Source organism: Festucalex cinctus, chromosome 17 (genome assembly GCF_051991245.1).
Source record: "Festucalex cinctus isolate MCC-2025b chromosome 17, RoL_Fcin_1.0, whole genome shotgun sequence".
Classification (NCBI taxonomy): domain Eukaryota; kingdom Metazoa; phylum Chordata; class Actinopteri; order Syngnathiformes; family Syngnathidae; genus Festucalex; species Festucalex cinctus.
This window is the reverse complement of record NC_135427.1, coordinates 8,044,945-8,066,866: the sequence shown is the minus strand read 5'-3', so window position 1 is coordinate 8,066,866 and position 21,922 is coordinate 8,044,945. Positions and strand designations below refer to the sequence as shown.

General features: G+C 38.7%; 3 protein-coding genes and 1 long non-coding RNA gene across 5 annotated transcripts in view; all 4 read left to right on the top strand.

Annotated features, from left to right (window-relative positions):
• The first annotated feature begins 23 nt into the window (after positions 1–23).
• On the top strand, positions 24–10,038 carry mbtd1 (mbt domain containing 1). 2 transcript variants are annotated; one of them, XM_077503161.1, is made up of 17 exons: positions 24–880; positions 2,180–2,384; positions 2,676–2,809; positions 2,884–2,998; positions 3,443–3,525; positions 3,713–3,830; positions 4,421–4,555; positions 4,650–4,738; positions 5,329–5,563; positions 6,322–6,377; positions 6,657–6,761; positions 6,831–6,978; positions 7,141–7,223; positions 7,608–7,842; positions 8,214–8,285; positions 8,753–8,905; positions 9,620–10,038. In XM_077503161.1, exons 1-17 carry the CDS (start codon positions 860–862, stop codon positions 9,733–9,735), a joined length of 2,103 nt encoding a protein of 700 aa, XP_077359287.1. In that variant the 5' UTR covers positions 24–859; the 3' UTR covers positions 9,736–10,038. The 2 variants fall into 2 exon arrangements, with proteins under 2 accessions (XP_077359287.1, XP_077359288.1); XM_077503162.1 differs by lacking the exon at positions 24–880 and adding an exon at positions 1,446–1,686.
• Positions 10,039–13,459: 3,421 nt separating this feature from the next.
• Positions 13,460–21,922, top strand: part of LOC144004723 (uncharacterized) — a 23,713-nt gene continuing 15,250 nt past the window's right edge. Inside the window, exon 1 of the long non-coding RNA XR_013279432.1 lies at positions 13,460–13,490. This is a non-coding gene — a long non-coding RNA (uncharacterized LOC144004723). The remainder of the gene's footprint in view (positions 13,491–21,922) is intronic.
• LOC144004720 (hemoglobin subunit beta-1-like) lies at positions 19,158–19,941 on the top strand. The gene is made up of 3 exons (XM_077502176.1): positions 19,158–19,324; positions 19,412–19,634; positions 19,730–19,941. The coding sequence occupies exons 1-3, from the start codon at positions 19,233–19,235 to the stop codon at positions 19,856–19,858; spliced, it is 444 nt and encodes a 147-aa protein (XP_077358302.1). The 5' UTR covers positions 19,158–19,232; the 3' UTR covers positions 19,859–19,941.
• The window catches only part of LOC144004721 (hemoglobin subunit beta-1-like), a 761-nt gene continuing 225 nt past the window's right edge, over positions 21,387–21,922 (top strand). The window contains exons 1-2 of the mRNA XM_077502177.1: positions 21,387–21,549; positions 21,616–21,838. Coding sequence (XP_077358303.1) covers positions 21,458–21,549; positions 21,616–21,838 — 315 coding nt within the window. The 5' untranslated portion in view covers positions 21,387–21,457. The remainder of the gene's footprint in view (positions 21,550–21,615; positions 21,839–21,922) is intronic.

Genomic DNA, 21,922 nt, shown 5'->3' with positions numbered 1-21,922 from the left:
GGGGGTGAAAGAAGAGACTCTAATCTTTCTCCATGTTTTTATAGCAATAGAACACAATATTCAAAATCCAGGAAAACAGCTGGGAGCAAAGTGGGTTGCTTCAGTGAAAATAGCTGGGAGTTATAAACAAGCCAAATTTCTTAGCCTCAGACGTAATTCACAAATAATTTCTATAAATATTGCGAGTATAAGCGAATTTCCTAATAGATGGATGGACAATGCAACCAAAAAATGTCGAAACACACCAGTCAGCACTAATTGTCATCCAAACAAACAGAGATATTCTCCAGGATCGTTTTCTTCATGAATCGATGTGGACTTTTAATTCAAATTACTACATTTGAACTTTGGCTGATGTCTCAGAAGATGGAATTGTAAGCCGAATGTGATCTTCAAAGTTGAGGCTGATTTCATCTCTTGGCCTTACCTGCTATTGGAATTGATATTTTAACACTTCCTGAAAATGTCAGGTTCACATCTTTTTCCCAAGGTACTGGTTGCTGTGGACATTTGAAAGATGCAAGTAGCAAAACTTTAAAGCCCTTTCTCTCAAAATTAGAGATTTCAACCTTCCAACATTAAAACTGCTATAACGTTGTCATTTTTTTTTTAGGTATATTTTTGTGTTAAATTATTTTGAAAAAACAAAACAGTCTCAACTATTTAGCAGCCATTAAGTTTGACCAATCACACGAAAGTAGGTTAAAGTTGCGCATGCGCAGAAGCGAATATAATTTGTTGATATCCTGTTTGGTTTTTTAGTATTCTCCGAGGCTTTGCTCTTTCGAGTCCCCAGTTCCCTGCTAGCGTTTGAGAGTGGATGCTCTAGTCAAGAGAAGGTCATCTATATGAGGGGCTAATGGAAGACGCACGGGATCTGGTGAGTAAAATCAACATTTCGGGCCGCTACCGTACGAACAACAACGTTGTGCATACTTTCGAGGATCCTTTGTTGTTATCTTATTTACGGAAGCTAGTGAGTATCTTTGATCTGCTGTACAGTCTCATCAGTCTGCAAAGCTCTGGAACATTTCAAGATATGTTTTTAACATCACCTCATAATCCCAAAACTTGCGTGAAGATGTTTTTGTTGAATGAAATGATGGTGACTAGCAGCTGTTTAAAAGGTTTCCACTAGCAAGCTATGCTAATGCTACTTAGCGTTGAGCTGATTGTGTTTTGGCGTTTATTTTGTATTTATTTTTATTCATTTGTTATTGTGAACGGTGAGCCAACTGTTACTTAAAAAAAAAAGAGAGAGAGGCGCATTTATTCTAGACTTAATGCAAAAAAAAAAAAAATAGTTTAAGCACTGGGGTCACCGGTGTTGGAAAAAAGCAGGAAGCGACGATGTTAAGCAATTTAAACTTCCTGTATCTGAGGTGCAACGGCAGCTGCAAAAATAATTGGGCTGTCTTTGTTTCCTGCTGACAGAGTGCAAATATTTCCTCATCTGTGTATTATCCGATTTTTTGCACTGGCAATAAATAATTTCCCAGAGCATGTCTCAAATTTGCTGCTGTGCCCAGACCTTGTCAGTTCTTTGAGCACATGTGGAAGACCTGAAAAACTCATGTACCGCCGTCCACTCCACTGGTAAATGGTAGCAGTCTCAAAAGGTGCTAAACCTTGCTTAATTTCTTAAAGTAGTGCTTCCCCCTTGGAGTTGCCTCAGGATCTGAAAGAGTAAGAGGCTGTTCCAAGAGTTTTCCTATCATGTAAATGTACTCTTCCATCTTGTATCAGTGTATTTTTCTCACATTTTATTTGCTCCCGTTTCAGCATTAGCCTTGTACTAGTTTTTTTTTTTTTTTTTTTTTTTTTTTTAATGTGTATTACTTGTGCGCAATATTTCAAAAACACCATGGGCATGATGTCATTATTCCGGTTTATATCAAAATAAATCTACTAAAAATCACATTTAAAATTATCCACAAAATTAATTACCAAAAGACTAAAACGAAGGACATGTTTGCTATAATTATAGTTAGTTTTGTAAACATAAAATGTAGTTTCTGTTAGTTGTCGGTTTTTAAAATAGCATTTTCGTTTTTATTTTATTTCGGTAACAATATTGTTTTTTTTAAATTTTAGTTTTAGTTTTTCAGGTCCTAATTTTTAGTTCCTGACTGTAAAAAGTAATTGTAAAAATGAATGTTTTTTGTTTTTTTAATTGAAGGCTGAACGCACCCCACGTTCAGAACGAAAGCGGAGGGATTCGTTTGGGATGTTTGATGGCTACGACAGTTGCAGTGAGGAGTCGACCAGCAGCTCGAGCTCAGAGGACACCGAGGATGAGGTCGTATCCTCTCTCCCTGCCGGTCTTCCCATCATCAAGAACAATGGCCAGGTCTATACTTATCCTGATGGAAAGGCCGGAATGGGTTTGTACAAAATGTTGTATCATTTATTTTATTTCATCTTATGTTGTTATTTAGAGATTTGAGAGTGCTGTTTGAGCTCATGTGATACAAACGCCCATTGGAAAGGGAAACATGGAGCGTGCGGGAAAAAATAAAAAATAAATCACGGCTCATAGTCCGACAATTACGGTAATCACGTTAGCATGATGACCCCGCACTAAATGAGCATAATAAAAGTTAGTGTACAGTGCTACAGTCGTGATACGTAAAAACTGGGCTGCATACTGAACTGAAGTTTTTTTTGTGTCGCAGCCACCTGCGAGATGTGTGGAATGATTGGAGTCCGAGATGCTTTTTATTCCAAAACGAAGCGTTTCTGCAGCGTTTCTTGTTCCAGGAGCTATTCTTCGAATTCGAAAAAAGCAAGCATATTGGCCAGACTCCAGGTAAGGTGTTTTGCTCAAATTCGCATCCATGTACAACGCTCAAAACATCGTCCTATCTGCTTGCGTTTTACTAGGGCAAGCCTCCGACGAAAAAGGCAAAAGTCTTACAGAAGCAACCTCTCGTGGCAAAGTTGGCAGCTTATGCTCAGTACCAAGCAAGTCAACAGACCCAGGCCAAATCCAAATCTGGTATGTCGTTCCAGTGATGATGGTTACAAGTGGGCTGCCGAGATTAGTCGTACGTAGACGGCTAATTTAACTCATTCGCAATGCCGTTCGCTCCCGACTTTTTGACTGGATTTTGACTGATTTTGCAAGGCCCACAGAATATTGTGTTCTAGTGCTGGGCGATATGGGGAGTTTTTTTTTTTTTTTTTTTAAATCATGATATACCACGATATAGTGCAGTTCTTCCATGAACAATTATACAACATCCTTTGCTTACATTTTCACACTTTTTTTTTTTTTTGTACGTAACATTAATGAATGTCACAAATGAATCCAGTAATGCTGCAATATAAAATAATAAATGTAAACGGCAAAATAGTTTTGTGGCAGCCATTCTCAAGGATCTCAGTGTTGTTCTTTTGAATCTTGTGCTGCAATTCACACATTCATACGTGTTTCGTCTAGTGGTTCCAGCTGAAAGCTTTGACTGGGGACAGTATATCTGGGTCAATAACACAACGGGCGCTCCAGTCAGCTGTTTCAAGCATGTAAGTATGAACAGCTTTTTGAAGACCTTGAAAGGGTCCATATCCTGCTATTTTAAGCCTCTTCACATTGTGATTTTTGGTGAGGAGTCTGCATTTTATTATGGATAAAACCCCAAAAAAGTTTAGTTTTGCATGATACGGGACCATTTAAACCAATATTATTCATTCTTCATCAACACTTTTCCAGGCCCCCATGGGGACATGCTGGGAAGATATTGAGGAAGGGGTGAGAATCGAAGTGCTCAACTCTGATACCAACCACGCCACGAAGGTTTACTGGATAGCGGAAATTGTTAAGCTAGCAGGTAAGGCAACTGCTCGTTGAATGCATTTGCTGCTCGTTGAATGCATTTATGTTGTACTGTCTACATGTTCACATTTAGTGTGTTGATACCAAGTCATTCAATGTTGTTTTTTTTTCTTTTCTTTTCGCCATACTAAGAATAATTAGGCTTAGAGGGGATCGCGCCTTTGCAGTTGGCGGGGGTCTCCCTTTGGAACGCCCTTCCACAGAATATTAGGCAATCTCTTAAAAACCATCTGTATTCTTCGGCTTTTGGTGCACCATGAGACTTGTTTTGGTGCTTTGTGGTGTCTGCTATATTTTTTGTTCTGAATTTGACGTTTGTTTATTTAATTATTCATTCATTCACTTACCTACTTTTGTTATTAATTTATCAAAGTAAATGTTAATCACTTGCATACTTTTTTGTTCTTATTTTGCTTCCTCTTTATCTGGACTGCATGACCGATTCCTGTTTCATGTGCAGCACTTTGTATACAGCAATGCTTGTTTTGAAGTGCTGTATAACTAAAGTTGAGTTGAGTTATTGACGATATGCTATAATCGATTCCAATAGATATCTCCGTTTTTTTTCCGTTTTTTTTTCTTTAGGGTTTAAGGCCCTCCTTCGTTATGAAGGTTTTGACATTGATGGCAGTAAGGACTTCTGGTGTAATCTCTGTATTCCTGAAGTTCACCCTGTGGGATGGTGTGCTTCCAGTGGAAAACCTCTTGTGCCACCAAAAAGTGAGACGAATCCCATCAAGCTGTACTCGTCTTTATGAGATGTCTTCTTTTTTGTTGTTGTTGTTACATGGGTGTTTATGCAATATGTTTGCAGGTATACAGCATAAGCATTCTAACTGGAAAGCATTTCTTGTGAAGCGACTCACTGGAGCCAAAACACTGCCACCCGACTTTAATGTCAAGGTGAGATGGAAACAGTAATTAAGAATCAACTTGGATGCCATATATGTATATATTTTATTTTTTTATAATATGTGACCCGCTCCAGCAAAAGGCTCCACATGTGTTTTTAGCTTAGCGGCTAGCTAGCTAGCTAGCCCCGCCCTCATCACATAGTATTTCGAAAAGTCAAGATTTTTTTTTTTCCCCTGTCATTGGCTCGGGTCTTGACATGGTCCAGGTCAAGTTTGACGCAAATTCGATGAAACCTATTGGAGAAGTGGGCAAAAGTATGCCCCATTTAGTAAATGTGCAAAAATCAACAAAAATGGGACATTCAAAAATTTGTAGCTCACTTCCTGTTCATTTTAGCAGATGGGTCCAAGAGACTTTTTTTTTTTTTGTAGGTCTTGGGCTCCCTCATACACCTACAAATTTTCGTAAATATTTGTTAAACGTACAACTGGGGCTGCTTTGTAAAAAAATTCTAGGGGGCGCTATTGAGTCATTTTTGTAAAAATAGCACTTATCCACGCTAAAATATTTCTCATGTTGCCAAATGTGTAAACTGTTTTACATGTGTTCATTTGTATACTTTCTCACTTTGATGGTAGGTTCATGAAAATACGCAGTTCCCCTTTAAGAAGCTGATGCGGGTGGAGGTGGTGGATAAAAACTACCTGTGCCGGACGCGAGTGGCCTTGGTGGAGCAAGTGATCGGAGGTCGGCTCAGGCTGGTCTATGAAGAGAGCCCGGATGGATCCGATGATTTCTGGTGTCACATGTACAGCCCTCTTATTCATAATATTGGATGGTCACGAAGCATTGGACATCGCTTTAAAAGATCTGGTGGGTTGAGTTCAGTGTCCCTCGTGTATTATTTGGGGTGGGGGTGGTGGGACAAAACAAAACAAAGAATCAAACATGTTAATTTCCATTGGCGTTAGCCACACGCCGTTGAACTGCTTTTCATCTTACCTCTCCTGCCGCACTCACTTCATCCAACTTATGTCCCTTAAATCTTTTTCCCTCCCGTTACTTCAGGTGTGCCCCAGGGATCTGTCCTGGGGCCCCTCCTCTTCATCATCTAGCTCCTCCCCCTCAGCAATATTTCCATAAATTTGACATTAAATTTCAGGTATATGCTGATGATAACCAACTTTATCTTCCACTCTACCACCCACCTCCCTTCCGGACTGCATCTCTGAAATAAAAACTTAGTTTTGACAAAATATCCTGCAATTAAACAGTAACAAAACTGAATTCTTACTCATTGGCACCAAAACCACCCTCTCAAAAACAGCCGGTTTTTCCATCACCATTGATAACACCTTTATTATTATTATTTTGTTGTTGTTGTTGTGTGCAACCATGAAATAAAATGGAGTAAATTCAACACATTGTTTTTTCCAATGTAGATATACGAACAAAGATGCATTCTTCGTAGTAAATAATTGGTCAATGGACTGTTTTTTTTTTTCCGTTTTTTTTTTTATCCAATTTGTCACCTGAAGTAAGATTCTGTTGTCAGTTTTGATTACAACTGTTATCTTCCCATTATGAAGCCATCATTAGTTATAGCACTAACTCCATCCAATGTTTTACAGACGCAACAAAGAAAATTGAAGGTCAACTTGATGCCCCCCCACAGCTTTTTCAAAAGGTAATATAAATAACGTTTTCATTTTGTCTTTTCAAGTTGTCAGTTTTGGTTTGAATGTAAAATCCACATATTTTCACATTCTAAATCAGAGGTCCCCAACCACCGGCCCGCGGGCCACTTTGGACCGGCCCGCGGCGGCAGCACAGTTGAAAGAATAAAAGAAAACATATAAATATATATATATATATATATATATATATATATATATATATATATATATATATATATATATATATGTGTATGTGTGTTTATTTGTCTAATTTTATTTTTCATCATCAGGTTCGAGACGTTGAGCAAGGTGTGGATTGGTTCAAGGATGGCATGAAATTGGAAGCGATTGACCCACTCAATCTCTCCGCAATATGTGTAGCCACTGTAAGAAAGGTGAGTGTGTTCTCTGTTTTAGATATTTGTGCAAAATGTGAATTAACATTGCGATCATGCTGTCATAAGGTGTTGGCAGATGGCTATCTTATGATTGGGATCGATGGTTCTGAGGCGGTGGATGGATCAGACTGGTTCTGTTATCACGGCACTTCACCCTCCATCTTCCCTGTTGGTTTCTGTGAAATCAACAACATTGAACTGACCTCCCCTCGAGGTATGGTATGGTATACCCTTCTTTCTTTCATTCATTCACATCTTTAAATTGGTATTTGTCATTTAAAAATGGCTCGGAACCATTGAAATTGGATATTCTGAACGTTAAATTGACAGCTTCTTCTTTTTTTTTTTTGTGGGTTCAACCTAATCTCTCCTCCAGGGTACACTAAGCTGCCATTTAAATGGTTTGACTACCTCAGAGAAACCGCTTCGATGGCTGCTCCTGTTAAGCTCTTTAACAAGGTAGGCTTGTGTTTATTAAGGTATTTATAATGAATTATAATTCAAACCATATATGGTTGGCACTTTCATGTCCGTCCGTCCGTCCGGACATTGGGGTTATTTTTTATTTTTTTGTTATTTCAAATTATGCAAGTAATTAACTGATGAGAGTGCTGCAGCGGATCACAAACAGTTGAAGACGTCATAACTTCAAAATGCACAAAGAATTAACACAAAAGAGATGCTCTTCAAATTTGGCTTGCAAAAAATGATGAAAAGCATTTTAATTTTTTTCAATTGTTCATGTTTGGTTGCATAATGGAAAGTCATATAAAGTCTAAAGTGAGTCTACGTGTGTAACGGGTCCAATTGATTGTTTCTTCACTCTTCATGCTACCTTGATAGGAAATTCCCAATCACGGTTTCCGACGAGGCATGAAGCTGGAGGCGGTTGACCTGATGGAGCCCCGTCTGGTGTGTGTCGCTACAGTGACAAGAATTGTCCATCGGCTATTAAGGATCCACTTTGACGGCTGGGAAGACGAGTATGACCAGTGGGTTGACTGCGAGTCGCCCGATCTTTATCCCGTGGGTTGGTGTCAGCTGACGGGCTATCAACTCCAACCTCCGGCCTCCCAGGGTAAGCGTTTGATTGAACTATAACCAGCCCGAAGCCGAAATAAAAGTCACTTATTGCTTGCCATGCAGTGTAGGATATCGTTGGGCTTCAACTTTGTCACTTTAAAAACGACATGTAACACAAAGTACAAAATGAATATTGATAAACCAAAACTATCTGGTGAAAAGCAAATAGCAGCGCAGATGTAAAAGAGCAACTACAAATGAAACGATGTTAAAAGACATAACATATACCAAAAGCTCACCTGCAGCCGCGCTCAGAACCCAAAATAAGAGTCACATAAAACGCAAAGGGCAAAACAACCAAAACCCAACACAACAAAAGCTCATGAAACAGTGATTCAAAATGTTAATATTATAATTTTGTTTCAGGTACCAGAGAAATGTCTCAGTCTCTCCCCAAGCAGAAGAAAAAGGCCCAGCAGTATAAAGGCCAAAAGAAAAGTGAGTCATTTTTCTTTGACAAACACTTTTTTAATGTTTTACTTTGCTGTTTTCATATTTTTCTTCTGCTTTGTATGGTTAGGTTTGGTTGAAATTGTAGGCTGTAGTATGCGTTTAATGATTTAATATAGTGTGCTGAATGTACAGCTTGATCAAATCGGCAACGTTTTTTTATAAAGGCCTCAAGGAATTTCTTCTGAGGTATATTGCACTTTGTGTTTGTTTGAGTTTGTATGATATACAAGATTGTCTGCCCAAAACTGTTTTCAGATTTTATTAATAGGTACAAATTCAACCTGAACACAATTCATACCATCTGATATTATGAGGAACATGCTAAAGCTGCTGCCCTCTTGACCCGACCTCGGATCAGCAGCTGTAAATGGATGGATGGATGGGTGAAATCTTTGTCCGTTTGTCATCCAGTGAGCGTCTGGTGACTGACCAGAGTTTGGCTTGATGTTTAGAGCGGAAGATTCCAGTTGGTCGGCGGCCCTTCAGTCAGGCAGGCAGGAGGAGAAGTTTATCAGGGGATGAAGAGCACAGTCCTCCCTTTTATCATGTCGAGGCGCCAACTCAGCTCCAGCTCCGAACTCACCTCCACCAAACCCATAAATCAGGTAACCACAACAAATTGCTATAAAAGCATGGAACCTACCAAAAGAAAGATTAAAGTCTCTTCTTTCATCAAGAAAAAACAAGTATGTTTCTATCTGTTTCCGTTTTGCAGCAATTAGCATTAGAAGAGAACTAAATTTCCTCAGTTTTCACAAATCTTTAAAATTGTAATTGAGCTTTTTTTCTAGCTGGCCCTGGTTGATCTCCTTTGCTCTGCTGCCACCTGCTGGCCGTTTGTGTAATAACTACTATTTTTTTCACCAGTTCTCCGCAGTTGAGAGGCTGCGTCAAAGCCTTATGTTTGCTCTAGCATAAAAAGTGGGACACTTAAAACATTAAAAAAAAAACAAAAAAAAAACGTATTTACACGTTATTGGGAGCAAATGAATTAACAGGAAAAAAAATCTTTTTGGTCATATGGCTAGGTCTCTTGATGGCAGTGGTGGTCTCTTTCCATGAGGAGGATGTGATTTCCTAGCAAAGAAGAAGCGAGGAGTGTTTGTGGAGTTGTGAAAAGACGATTGCTAACCGGTGGACGCTAAAAACAAGCTAACTACTTTCAAGCAGCTCACGCCTCACATTGGATACCTTTTTAAAATTGCATATATGGCCAAATTCAAACCAAATGGCTGGGGGGGGGTGAATGAGTGAACTGAAGCCAAAGACTATCGGGGTGTGACCATTTTTTTTTTTTTTTTTGTGTCACTGTCTTGCAGACTCACTCCGAATGAAGGAGGAGATGATGGAGGCGGATGAGTTCAGCTTTTCCCAGGGCACCTCTGATCAGGAGAGCAACGGCTCAGGCACATTCTACATTAAACAGGAACCCTGACCTCCGGGGTTCAAACCAGGACAAACAGGAGAAGGACCGCTCACTGCAGGAATGATGGAGAATCCGCGTGAGTTCAAATTACCTTTTTAGATACATATTTCCGATGGAGAAGTAAGAGGTACCGAAGAGAAACGTGGTCAGTTCCACATCTCGATTAAAAAATTATGGGCATCCTTCGCAATCATTTCCATAATGTGTATGGATTACAGATGTTATGATCTCCTTTCACTTGTCTGAACATTCAACTAAGCTATTTTTTTATATAACAATATACAATAAAAAAAAACAACTTTTCTATGTCTACGCCATGTCAATTTCAGCTGTCCCAGGCCTGCATAAAATGTGATAATTATGTATTTGAGGTAGGTCTTTTTTTTTTGTTGTTGTTGTTTTTCTTACATACGTATCCACTGAACACAGAAATTCTAATTTGCCTCTGAGAAGCTGACACAAGGGCAATTATTTAATGTAATGTTTCGTTTTTTTATTTTTATCTTTTATTTATTTTTTATTTTTATTTTTACCCGGAACGTAGTTGAAATAGTACTTGAATTGTTTCATGTGTTTTTGTCTTCATGTAGTTTTTTTTTTTTTTTTTTTTTTTCTAACTTGGCTTTGTTGACTTTGTGGTGAAACCTTAAATGTAAATTCAAGTGATTATTTTTGATTAGTAGGTGGATAATGCTTTACAAGTTAAAAGTTCATGTATTAAGGTTTTTTTTTTTTTATGTAATTGAATCCTCCAAAGTACTGCAAATGCTGCATAAAATTGCTCAATGCCTATGAAACGATTCCTCTATACACCAGAGGTTTTCAGAGCCACATTTATTTCTAATTCAGCCGTTAACTACAAAGAAATCTTGTAAAATTTTATAAACAAACATTGAATTCATATTATTGTTAGATTAATTCTTAACTGCTGGTACTCAACCATTATATCGAACAGCAATAGACAAAAGTTTTATGAAAAGATGTCAGTAATTGAAATACCCACTCGTAATTAACATAGCACAGAATAGCCAGTGGATTTGTTAATCCGTAGGGACCAGTTGTCGTTAATAATTTGTCCAACAACATTAATATGCATTGACATATACAAATATATTGACATGTAACGGTTTGGACGCACCTTCTCATGCAATGCGTATTCTTTATTTTCGTATCTATTTACATTCTAACTTCTCACTGAAAGCATCAATAGTATGAATGAACACGTGCAGTTATATACTTTCAAAAAGGACATTAATGGAAAAAAAATTGGAAAAAAAAATGCATCGCCAGTCATTCAGTTTTGCTAATACTCATGCAATATGCCATTGCTACTGTATCTTGTTTCACCACATCCGTATGCTTAACAGCTAGTTTCAGATTCTGTTGCTGTTTTTTTTTTTTTGTCCACTCTGCACAGGACGCTGTGTGATTTGGTTCCGGCAGAAATGCCCTGCAAGTGATTCTCATTTCTTAAGTAATCGTGTTGCGAGTAACGAGAAGAGCTCAACTCAACGTTCGGTATGATCGTAGTTTATCTGGTCATGTCTCTGTATTTACGTATTCATTCGTACAACACGTCTTCCTGATCGTTGCATCCGATTGGGTGAAGTGAATGTTTCTTACACTGATTGATGAAAAATATTAAGAGATAAAAGTAAATAACACGCATACTTTAATCGTTTTGGGCGACGTGGCTCAGTGTTGGAGTGGTCGTCTCCCATTTGTGAGGTTGTGGGTTCGATCCTGTTAGATTTGGGCTCTTCGTGACTCGATAGATGACTTGAGCTAGGCCGTTGTGTCTTGGCGCCTTTCAATCTGTCTGCATTCTGACATGCGTATCCAGTAAAAACCAGTTAAAGCCATCAGGCCACACATTCTCACATGGGGGGAAGTTGAGCCGTTCGCCCATGTGGGCGGGCGGCCTAGACAGTATAAGTGCAGGGACGATTTGGAGTAGATCGGTTCCTCTTCCGCATACTAATTAGAAGAGGGCTCCGCAGCTGTGTACTCGATCTTTCTGGCATCCAGGAAACGGTTCAACTGAGGAATTGCAGCCGTCAGGTTATTACTGTTAGTATAATATGGTGAGCATTAAGATACAAGAACCAGTGGAAGTTCCCACCCAGAACTTTACAATCCTCACACCTGGTGACCATGTCGAAGTGTCCTTGAGCAAGACGCTGAACCCCCGATTTGCTGCCAGTGAACCTGGCAGCGCCCTGCATAGCTGGTGCGTGAATGGGTAAAATGTGAGGCATTGTAAAGCGCTTTGGGCACCGTTTGGCGTAGATATCGCTATATAAAAAGTAATCCATTTACCATAAAAAAAAAAAAAAAAAAAAAAAAAAAAAATCATAAAAAACACACAAAGGCTATTACTTTGGAATTGGATGGTCGAGGGCGCAAAGGCGGAACTTGCGCCTGTCAGCGCAAAAGCCCAACGCTAAAAAAAGATTAGCTTTCGGGCAGCCGTATAGTTTATGGGTGCGCGAAATTAATCTAGTTTTTACAGAACAACTTCAGAGTGAACGAGGTTGTTTTTGCTGTAATGTCCTATTTCGCAGATCTGGTCAATGATGTCATTGATCGAGTGAGCAAATTGTCATTACAGGCGATCACCGATCATGCCTAAAATGCCAAAAAAATAAATAAATCGGCCTGTCACGATTAAAACAGATTAGCTCGGCTTAAAGTCTACTTAAAAAGAAAAAAAAAAAAAGTCTCTTTGTGTGCCCATACCAAATGGCCCCATAGAAGACCAGTGGTACCCATTATGATGTGTTGATGTGCTTGAGCTATTTACATTGAGAGTTATTGTTTTGTTGCTTGACCTCTTACTTTTGACAATTACTACTTTCTTTTCTTGGATACTAACGGGTCTCTTTTTAGGTGGTTTACATTGAAACAAATTGTGGTGCTATCTATCTATCTATCTAGCAATCATTTTATTTTATTTTATTTTTTAAAGGACTTGGTGAGATCATTCCTATAAATATAATCTAAGGTGAAAAATTTCTGATGTAAAAACTATATTTTGGATACAAATATTAAAATTAATGTCTACTACCTGAGTGATTAATTTTCTTATGAATTTGTGTTATGGTTTAAGTTTTACTAGATTGTGTAAATATATCAATGCTTTAACAATGTATTATTGTATTGGCTGCAATTGCTGTTTTCAGGTATTGCAAACTGTTTTTCGCATGGATGTTTATGTTGTGATTTTTTTTTTTTTCCCGCCCCCGAAAAATTTTCTTTTAATTTGAATAAAATTCCTAATGACAATGTATGATGTGTGTGTGTTTTAAATGTTCGTGTCTTGGTTCGACAAACCTGTACATCGTCTTCATTGCTGCTGATTTTGTTTTTTTTTGTGTGTTTTTTGACGGGGGTGTGATGACATTTTAATAAAGTGAAGTAGAATTTTCAAGTTCTTTGGGTTGGGAATTATAATTTTAAGGAATCCAAGATTCCAAACAAGATATTGAGAACATTATTAAACAATATTTCATATCCACTCTTGTCTTATAGAAATTCTATTTTAAACTTGTTTGTATTGTAGCAAGTGGCACCTTAAGGGGTCGCTGTTGCCCATCAATTAAGGTTAAATGAGAGCAGGTGTGCGTGTGCGGTTCTATTTCGTCCCTCCCGACCGCCAGGTGGCGGTGCTGTAACCAGCACGGAATTCTCAAAGCGCCAAATTGAGTGGAGCACCAGAGTGACTGTCGGGCTCGCACGTCGGCGCTTATGAAGAGAGACTGTTGGTGAGTGATTTTAAGTTTGTTTGTTTGTTTGTTTTGAGTGTGATACTCTAATAATTCTTGTACAACGAGACTATATGAGGCCATGCCGACGTAGGTGTTACCCGAGTGCGTGTACAGGACTGTCTGTGTGGTTACGACGCACAGGTATTAACCTTTTTTAAACATGTTTTGAAATGTGTACATGACTGTATAGTTATTCTGCACTGCACCTGCTGTCCTCTTTAGAATTATAACTGTCCTATGCCAACTATTTTATTTGTATTTTATTAATATTAATATTATTTATAAAAAATAAACGAGTTGAGTTGAGTTATTGTCAGGTCACTTCCCTCAGATGCCCGAAATTGGCCACGGTGGGCCACGCATAGGCTTTTATAGTTTGTAGTGTTGAGTGCCATATCGGGTGTTGTTTGCAGTGCTGTGATTTGATATTGCATTTGATTTTATTGGAGCGCTGTGAAGATTTGACGGTTTTGTTTGCCACACGTACTTTTTGTGACCTATGTGGTTCACTGTCCATGTTAAAGCCGCTCAGTATGTAAATGAAGGGGAAAACCTATTTACGTTTTGCTAAATAAATGATATGACTAATCTGACTCCAAGCTCGTTATATGAAACACGGCACTACAACAGTATAATGGACAAATACATGTTATATGAAAAGCCCTAGTGTTTTTTGTGTGTGTGTTCTGTTTCATTTTTGTTGTATACTGGTCCTTATAGAATATTGTAATGTGCTATAACAAAAGCCGTAATGTTGTGTATATATTTGTTTTTCATATTGATGTGTATGTTTGAAACATTTGTGCAATTAAATCACTACTCAACAGTAAATTTTGAAGCAAAGATGACTCAGTGTCCATGACTGACATTGATTTAAAAAAAACAATACTTTTTTTCGCATAAGGTTTTTGAGAGATTTAACCAAATACCAAATCAAAAGTTGACATACACTTGTAATGAACATAATTTCATGGCTCTCCCGAGCTCCAAGTTATTTCTATAACTTTGTTTTTTTTTTCTGTGATTGAGTAATTGGAACGGCCACTTTCTTGTCACAAAAAAAAGATTCATTAATTTTGTGTTCTTTTATGACTATATTAAACCCCAATCTGGCATTCTTCATTAAAATTGTCTGAGCGTAAAACAGCCACAAGAGGGCGGCAGATACTTGTATCAGTTATCAGTACGAGTGCCAACACTTTCCCTAATCACATTTTGACAAAGAACATTTAGTGGAAAATACGTTGATTGGACATAATACTGATAGTTATTAGGCACACTGTAGACACAACAGCATCTGTGCGACACTGGTGAACAAAAATTAACTGTACAAATGCCATTTTTTTCAGGGAGTGATTTTTCAGCCATTTCATCCCTACAATAAATTGAATGCTATATAATAAGTCCAGACAGTCTCAGCCCTTCTAAAAGCTTCCGCATCTTGCCCCTCATAAACTCTTTTGTTGTTTTGGCAGTTTGTTTGAGGTTTTTATGTCGCAGCATTACACAAAGATCTCAATGTCAGTTTTAGTGTCGTATTTTCATTTAATTGGCAACAAAATGTTTCTGGAGATTTCTGAGTATTTTGTTTCTGTGTTACACATTAATGAAGAAGCCACTACGATCTTAACCTTCTAAATTATAGCTTGATAATCATTTTTTTTTTTTTTTTTTTTTTTTAACACAATATTGTGAGTTTGTATACAGTATCATGATCTCTTTATATTGCCACAATATTGTGATATTTATCGTACCATGAGAATTATACCGTGATAACGTATTATTACGTTTGGCATATCGTTATATACAACAACTAAGTATTGTTGATCCATGTACACTTGTGACATCAAATGGCAGTTATGCAGCATAATATTCATTGTGGCGTATTCTCTTTATATTTAGAAATGTGTAAGTTGTCGTTCTATACTAATTCATAAGTACTTGTTTTCATTTTTACTGCATAGTTTTATTAAATGTGGCTGCCTTATCTTGTTTCTGTATATATTTCCTCTTCACATGGATCTATCGACAAAATGTTTTTATTTTGTACTTTACAATATATTTACTTTTTGAGTTGGCAAAAACCGAACCTGTGAACAAGATTGTGGTATCTTAGTAACAAAAACGTGAATTTTTGCAGTGGATTAATGGGCGGAGGAGGGGGGCGCCCCTGAAGATAACGCCGGCGTGGGTTTTCGAGATAACGCTAAAAACATGAAAAGCCCAAAGACATATTTGGAAACGCTCAGTTAATTAGGCCACAGGTGTAATTGTTATTTAAAAATACTGTGTGTATTAATTTGAATAATCTGTTCAATACTATTATCGTAAATAATAAAAAGATGCTAAATGTTGCAGTCAAATGAAGAATAGCACGGAAAATCTGAATGTTTATTACAACGGTTGTGATGGCGGGTCTTTTTCAAATGTTGCCATTGACAAAACACAACAATTAAAACCATAATTTGACAATATGTCAATCAGAAGTTCCTCATTTTAAGAAAATGCCACACTAGAGCAACCTTCCTTCTTCTGTGTGTCCACTCTGAAGCATCATAGGTGTTCAAAAAAAGCGCTATATAAATATGATGCATTATTATAGTAATTATGTGACTGCTGCGAAGCAGTCACATATTAGTATCCATCCAGGAAAAGCGTTTATTATTATTATTATTATGTCTTATTCTTCACATTTTTTCAGACGAAATGCGGGTCGTACCGTAGAACGTACCGGCACAAGTGAGGTATCAAAAGATGCGTCTCGATTTGACTCGGCGGGGTACCATTTTTTTTCGGAATTTCGAGTTACCATGGCGACGCAATTCCCCAAAAAAACCCCCAAAAAGTCCCATAGGAATGAATGGAGAAGGGGAAAAAACCTCCACAAATTTAACACCTTTTTCGAAGCCACGCTGCGCGCACATACATTGACCGACCGAGACGATTTTTAGCTCATTTTGTTGCAATTTTTCCCATCTTTAGCTCTGTGTTGAAATTTTTTTTAAGAAATGTAAGCGCTCCCTCCTGTGCGGGTTCAAAGACAGGGTGTGAAATGAAGAAAAAGAGGCTCTTTCCATTAGTGTGTATTGCGTTTGCTAGAGTGGAGCAATCAGCGCTAGAGTGGAGAGACAAAAAAAATTCTTTCCAAAAATTTCACTTCAACTCGTCACCGTGGCCACAATATTTGCTCAGTAAACATCAAATTTGGATATTTTGTAGTCACAAGGGTCTTCTTTCTGACAAACCCACTTTTGTGCGGCAAAGGTGTCATTTAGTACCTTTTATTTGACTTGAAGCGAGGGGAAGTCGCACTTTTTCGCCCATTGAGCCCCATGTTATTTTCGCCGCCTTTTTTTGTCATTTTTTTTAAAAGTCACACGTTTTCAACCTGCTCTAATTTGGTCATTTTTTATCCGATTTAAAAAATGAGAACATGCTTGCGTTCCCCAAAGCCTTGCCGTTCTAACGGGGCATTTCTGAAATCTGTATCTTAAACCGTTGAGTCGTGAGAGCCTTTTGTTCGAGGTGTGCGCTTTCTCATAGAACTCAATTGAAGCTAAATGTTCGCCCACCTGGTACTTAGGAAATGTGTGTGCGTGAATGCGCATATTTGTTAAAGTGACAGTAACCCATTTTCAGTTTAGTGATTATGGCTTAACTTCCACATTTCTTGATCAATTAAAACCATTCGAATTTTAAACTCTTCAGATCATTCCCTATTTTCGCTTAATAAAAAAAAATCAAAGCACAATATAATATTTTTGTTTATGAAATGTAATGTAATGAACTGCTATTTAAATGGTGCTTTTTGAGCTATTCTGCCCACTCTCTCACTTCTGCACAGCAACTGCCTCAGCCAATCAGAGCTGCTTGTTGTCATCCACGCCTGGAATTTCCCCACCACCGCCCACACACAGTGGCGGCCATCTTGGCCAGGGATTCTCACATTACTGTCCATACAGAGCGGCGGCCATCTTGGCCAGGGATTCTCACACTACTGTCCATACAGAGCGGCGGCCATCTTGGCCAGGGATTCTCACACTACTGCCCATACAGAGCGGGGGCCATCTTGGACAGGGATTCTCACACTACTGTCAATACAGAGCGGCGGCCATCTTGGCCAGGGATTCTCACACTACTGTCCATACAGAGCGGCGGCCATCTTGGCCAGGGATTCTCACACTACTGCCCATACAGAGTGGCGGCCATCTTGGCCAGGGATTCTCACACTACTGCCCACACAGAGTGGCGGCCATCTTGGCCAATTGTTGAGGTGCACCCAGGATTCTCGGCCTCTGCCCACATGGAGCGGCGGCCATTTTGGTCAATTGATTAGCTAGGCCAGGGACTTCAGCACCACTGCACACACACAGAGTGGCGGCCATCTTGTCCAATTGTTGAGGTGCACCCAGGATTCTCGGCCCCTGAGTGGCGGCCATCTTGGCCAATTGATTAGGTATGACAGGGATTGACCTAATTTCAACAGGAAGTGACCCAGACAGACCTAAATTCAACAGGAAGTGACTTAATTTCAGTAGGAAATGACCTAAAATGACCTGATATCAACAGGAAGTGACTTAATTTGAACAGGAAGTGACCTAATTTCAACAGGAAGTGACCCAGAACTGACCTAAAATCTACAGGAAGTGACCCGATTTCAACAGGAAGTGACCTAATATCAACAGGAAGTGACCCGACTTCAACAGGAAGTGACCTGATTTCACCAGGAAGTGAGCATGCTAGTAGTAAGTTAGCATGCTAATGTTAGCTGAGCATGCTAATGTTACGTTAGCATGCTAATGCTAAGTTTTTTTTTTATTTTTTATTTTTTTATTTTTTTTTTATTTTTTTTTTTTAATTTTTTTTTTTTTTTTAATTTTTTTTTTTTTTTTAATTTTTTTTTTTTTTTTATTATTTTTATTTTTTATTTTTTTTTTCTAATGCTAAGTTTAGCATGCTAATGCTACGTTAGCATGCTAATGCTAAGTTAGCATGTTAATGCTAATGCTAAGTTAGCATGCTAATGCTAAGTTAGCATGCTAATGCTAATGTTAGCTTAGCATGCTAATGATCATGCTAAGTTAGCACGCTAATGCTAATGTTAGCTTAGCATGCTAATCCTCCTGCAAAGTTAACATGTAGGAAGTGACCCAGAGTGCGTTCGGCTTTCCGCCTTGCAAGAGTCAGCAGTCACATCCAAAATTTCCACGGGAAATTTTTTTTTTCTAGTTATTATTATTATTATGTGGATTTCTATTTTCTGTTGTAATTGATCAAAAATTGAGAGTGTATGTGCTCAACAAATTCATTCTACCAACACATACTGTGCATATAGAAACAGATTTGGGAATTCCTGCAAACTTATATTTCTAATGCTTTATTATCATTGTTCATGTTGATAAATTAATTATGTAAAAATTATATATGATCTTGATTTAGATGTTGCATTTAGTTATTTATTTGCATTCTTAATCAGAAAAAATATTTGTTTAATCTCTGAATACTATTTAATTATTGTAAATATCATATATAAATATAAATAAAAGTCTGCTTTGGAAACATCCAGAAAGTTCTAGAAGCATCTGTGGCCTATCTGAGGCTTTCCATCTGCAGCCTATCATAGCGGCTTCTCCTTAAGGGCGGGGAGGCCGAGGAGACGTTTAAATAGAAGCGCCTCGTCACTCTCCAACTCCATTCAGCTTTTTCTCCAAGCCTGAAGCAAACAAAACAAGCGACAACATGGTTGTGTGGACTGAACAAGAGCGTGCTGCCATCAGCGGCATCATGGGCGGCCTGATCTACGAGGATGACGGCCCCAAGGCTCTGATCAGGTACGGCGAGGACCCCGGTTTTTTCCAGTTAAACTAAATTCCGTGAAAAATCCTCCTCAAGTAAACCACCTTTTGTCGGTTTTACAGGTGTCTGATCGTCTACCCCTGGACCCAGAGGTATTTTGGCTCCTTCGGCAACCTCTACAACGCCGAGGCCATCAAGAACAACCCCAATATCGCAGCCCACGGCGTCAAGATCCTGCACGGTCTGGACCGGGCTCTGAAGAACATGGACAACATCAAGGAAACTTATGCTGAGTTGAGCGTGTTGCACTCTGAGAAGCTGCACGTGGATCCCGATAACTTCAAGGTAAACAAACATCTGCATGAATTTTAAGTTTGTCAAAATAAGTACATAAATAGCACAGTCGCCCATCTCAATGTGTTTATTTGTGCCCCGTCTAGTTGCTGGCTGACTGCTTGACCATCGTCATCGCCGCCAAAATGGGAAGTAGCTTCAACCCAGACATTCAGGCCGCCTGGCAGAAGTTCTTGGCCGTGGTGGTGTCCGCTCTGGGAAGGCAATACCAGTAAATCCAGACACTCGAAATGGGGATTCGACATGTGCTTTCATATGTTTGTCTTCTCAAAAAGAAATAAAAGCCCACAAAAGCAAATTGGTGCAATTGTTTTTTTGTTTTTTTTTCCCCCAATGTGAGCAGATTTTTACACACTCCCATCTTGTTTATATATATATATATGTATTAAGGTACATGTACATGAGCAATTGTGCAAAACTATAGAATATTTTTTCCATAGCATTTATTCTGTTTTGGGTCACTGGTTGAGCTGGCTGATTACACTCAGATAAAGTATTCACTTAGCTTCTTTGCTTGTAAGTGACACTTTTTTTTTTTTTTGAAAAAAATAGAGTAGTTTAAAAAGTAATAATTATGCTCTGAAGTTGTCTCAACATCCACACGAACCTCTCAAAAAAACCTTTCTAACATCTCAATCAGTGGTTCTTAACCTTCTTGGTGTTATGTGTAACTTGTAGCATTACTCTCACCCAGGGTCAAGATAAAGTACATTTAGTCTTTTTCTCCAATTTTCACATTTATCAATGTCACAAAGTGTACCAATCAAAACGACGTCGTACTCGCAAAAGTGTGTCAGAAAAATTCCAGGACTGGCGTCACAAAACAAATCCACTAAGTACAAATCCACTAATAAATAAACAAAACAAAAAAAACGTATGTCTAATTCACTTTCTAGATCCTCTCTGCCATAATTAATATACTCCTGGAATGATTATTCAGGAACCTCAAAAGCTCTATTGCCAGGACCTTCTTCATGTCATCCATGTACTAAAAGTCCTAGATCAGTGTTTCTCAACCTTTTTTTCAGTGACGTAACCACTGTGAAATGTTTTTCTCGGCTAGCACTGCTGCAAAAGCTGACAGTTGCTTGTCCATTTCGGCGTGTAAAACCTCTAAAGTCTTCGCCCATGTGAACGGCCGGCGGGATCACCGATCAAACATAGAATAGCAATACAACATGAAATAGATGTGAACAACATCATTTGACTTTGCAGCATTGTGGAGTAAATCGTTTTTACTAGGCTTTGTTGTTGAAAAGTATTGCAAAGTTTGAACGTATTGATAGTCATTTGAACAAATTGATGACGTTGTTTTTACCTATTGGTAACGTCATTCGAATGTATTGGTAATGAAACAGACTTCTGCATGCCCAATCGTGGCATTACCCCCGTGGCATTCTGGGAAATATGTTTAGCATTTTGCCGGCAATACGTTTGAATGACTTTGCCAACTTATTCGAACAATTTTATCAAACAACTTTACCAAGAATTTCGAACGACTTTGCAGTACGTTTGAATGACATAGCCCAGTCAAAAGTGTTTACATGACTTCAAGAAAACTTTAAAATAGCTTGTTTCTATTTTTGTTTTAGCTTTACTTTTTTAATATGCATGATAGTATCAAAGTTTGAAGCATGCAGAAAGTTCTAGAAGCATCTGTGGCCTATCTGAGGCTTTCCATCTTCAGCCTATCATAGCGGCTTTTTTATATGGGCGGAGAGTCCAAGGAGACGTTTAAATAGAAGCGCCTCGTCACTCGCCAACTCCATTCAGCTTTTTCTCCCAAGCCTGAAGCAAACAAAACAAGCGACAACATGGTTGTGTGGACTGACCAAGAGCGTGCTGCCATCAGCGGCATCATGGGCGGCCTGATCTACGAGGATGACGGCCCCAAGGCTCTGATCAGGTATTAACTTCAACTCAATTCCACGCAAATCCTCTTAAATGTGACCACCTTTTGTCGATCTTACAGGTGTCTGATCGTCTACCCCTGGACCCAGAGGTACTTTGGCTCCTTCGGCAACCTCTACAACGCCGAGGCCATCAAGAACAACCCCAATATCGCAGCCCACGGCGTCAAGATCCTGCACGGTCTGGACCGGGCTCTGAAGAACATGGACAACATCAAGGCAACCTACGCCGAGTTGAGCGTGTTGCACTCTGAGAAGCTGCACGTGGATCCCGATAACTTCAAGGTAAAAAAAACATCTGCATCCATTTTAAGTTTGTTAAAGTAAGTACATAAATAGCACAGTCGCCCATCTCAATTTTTTTTATTT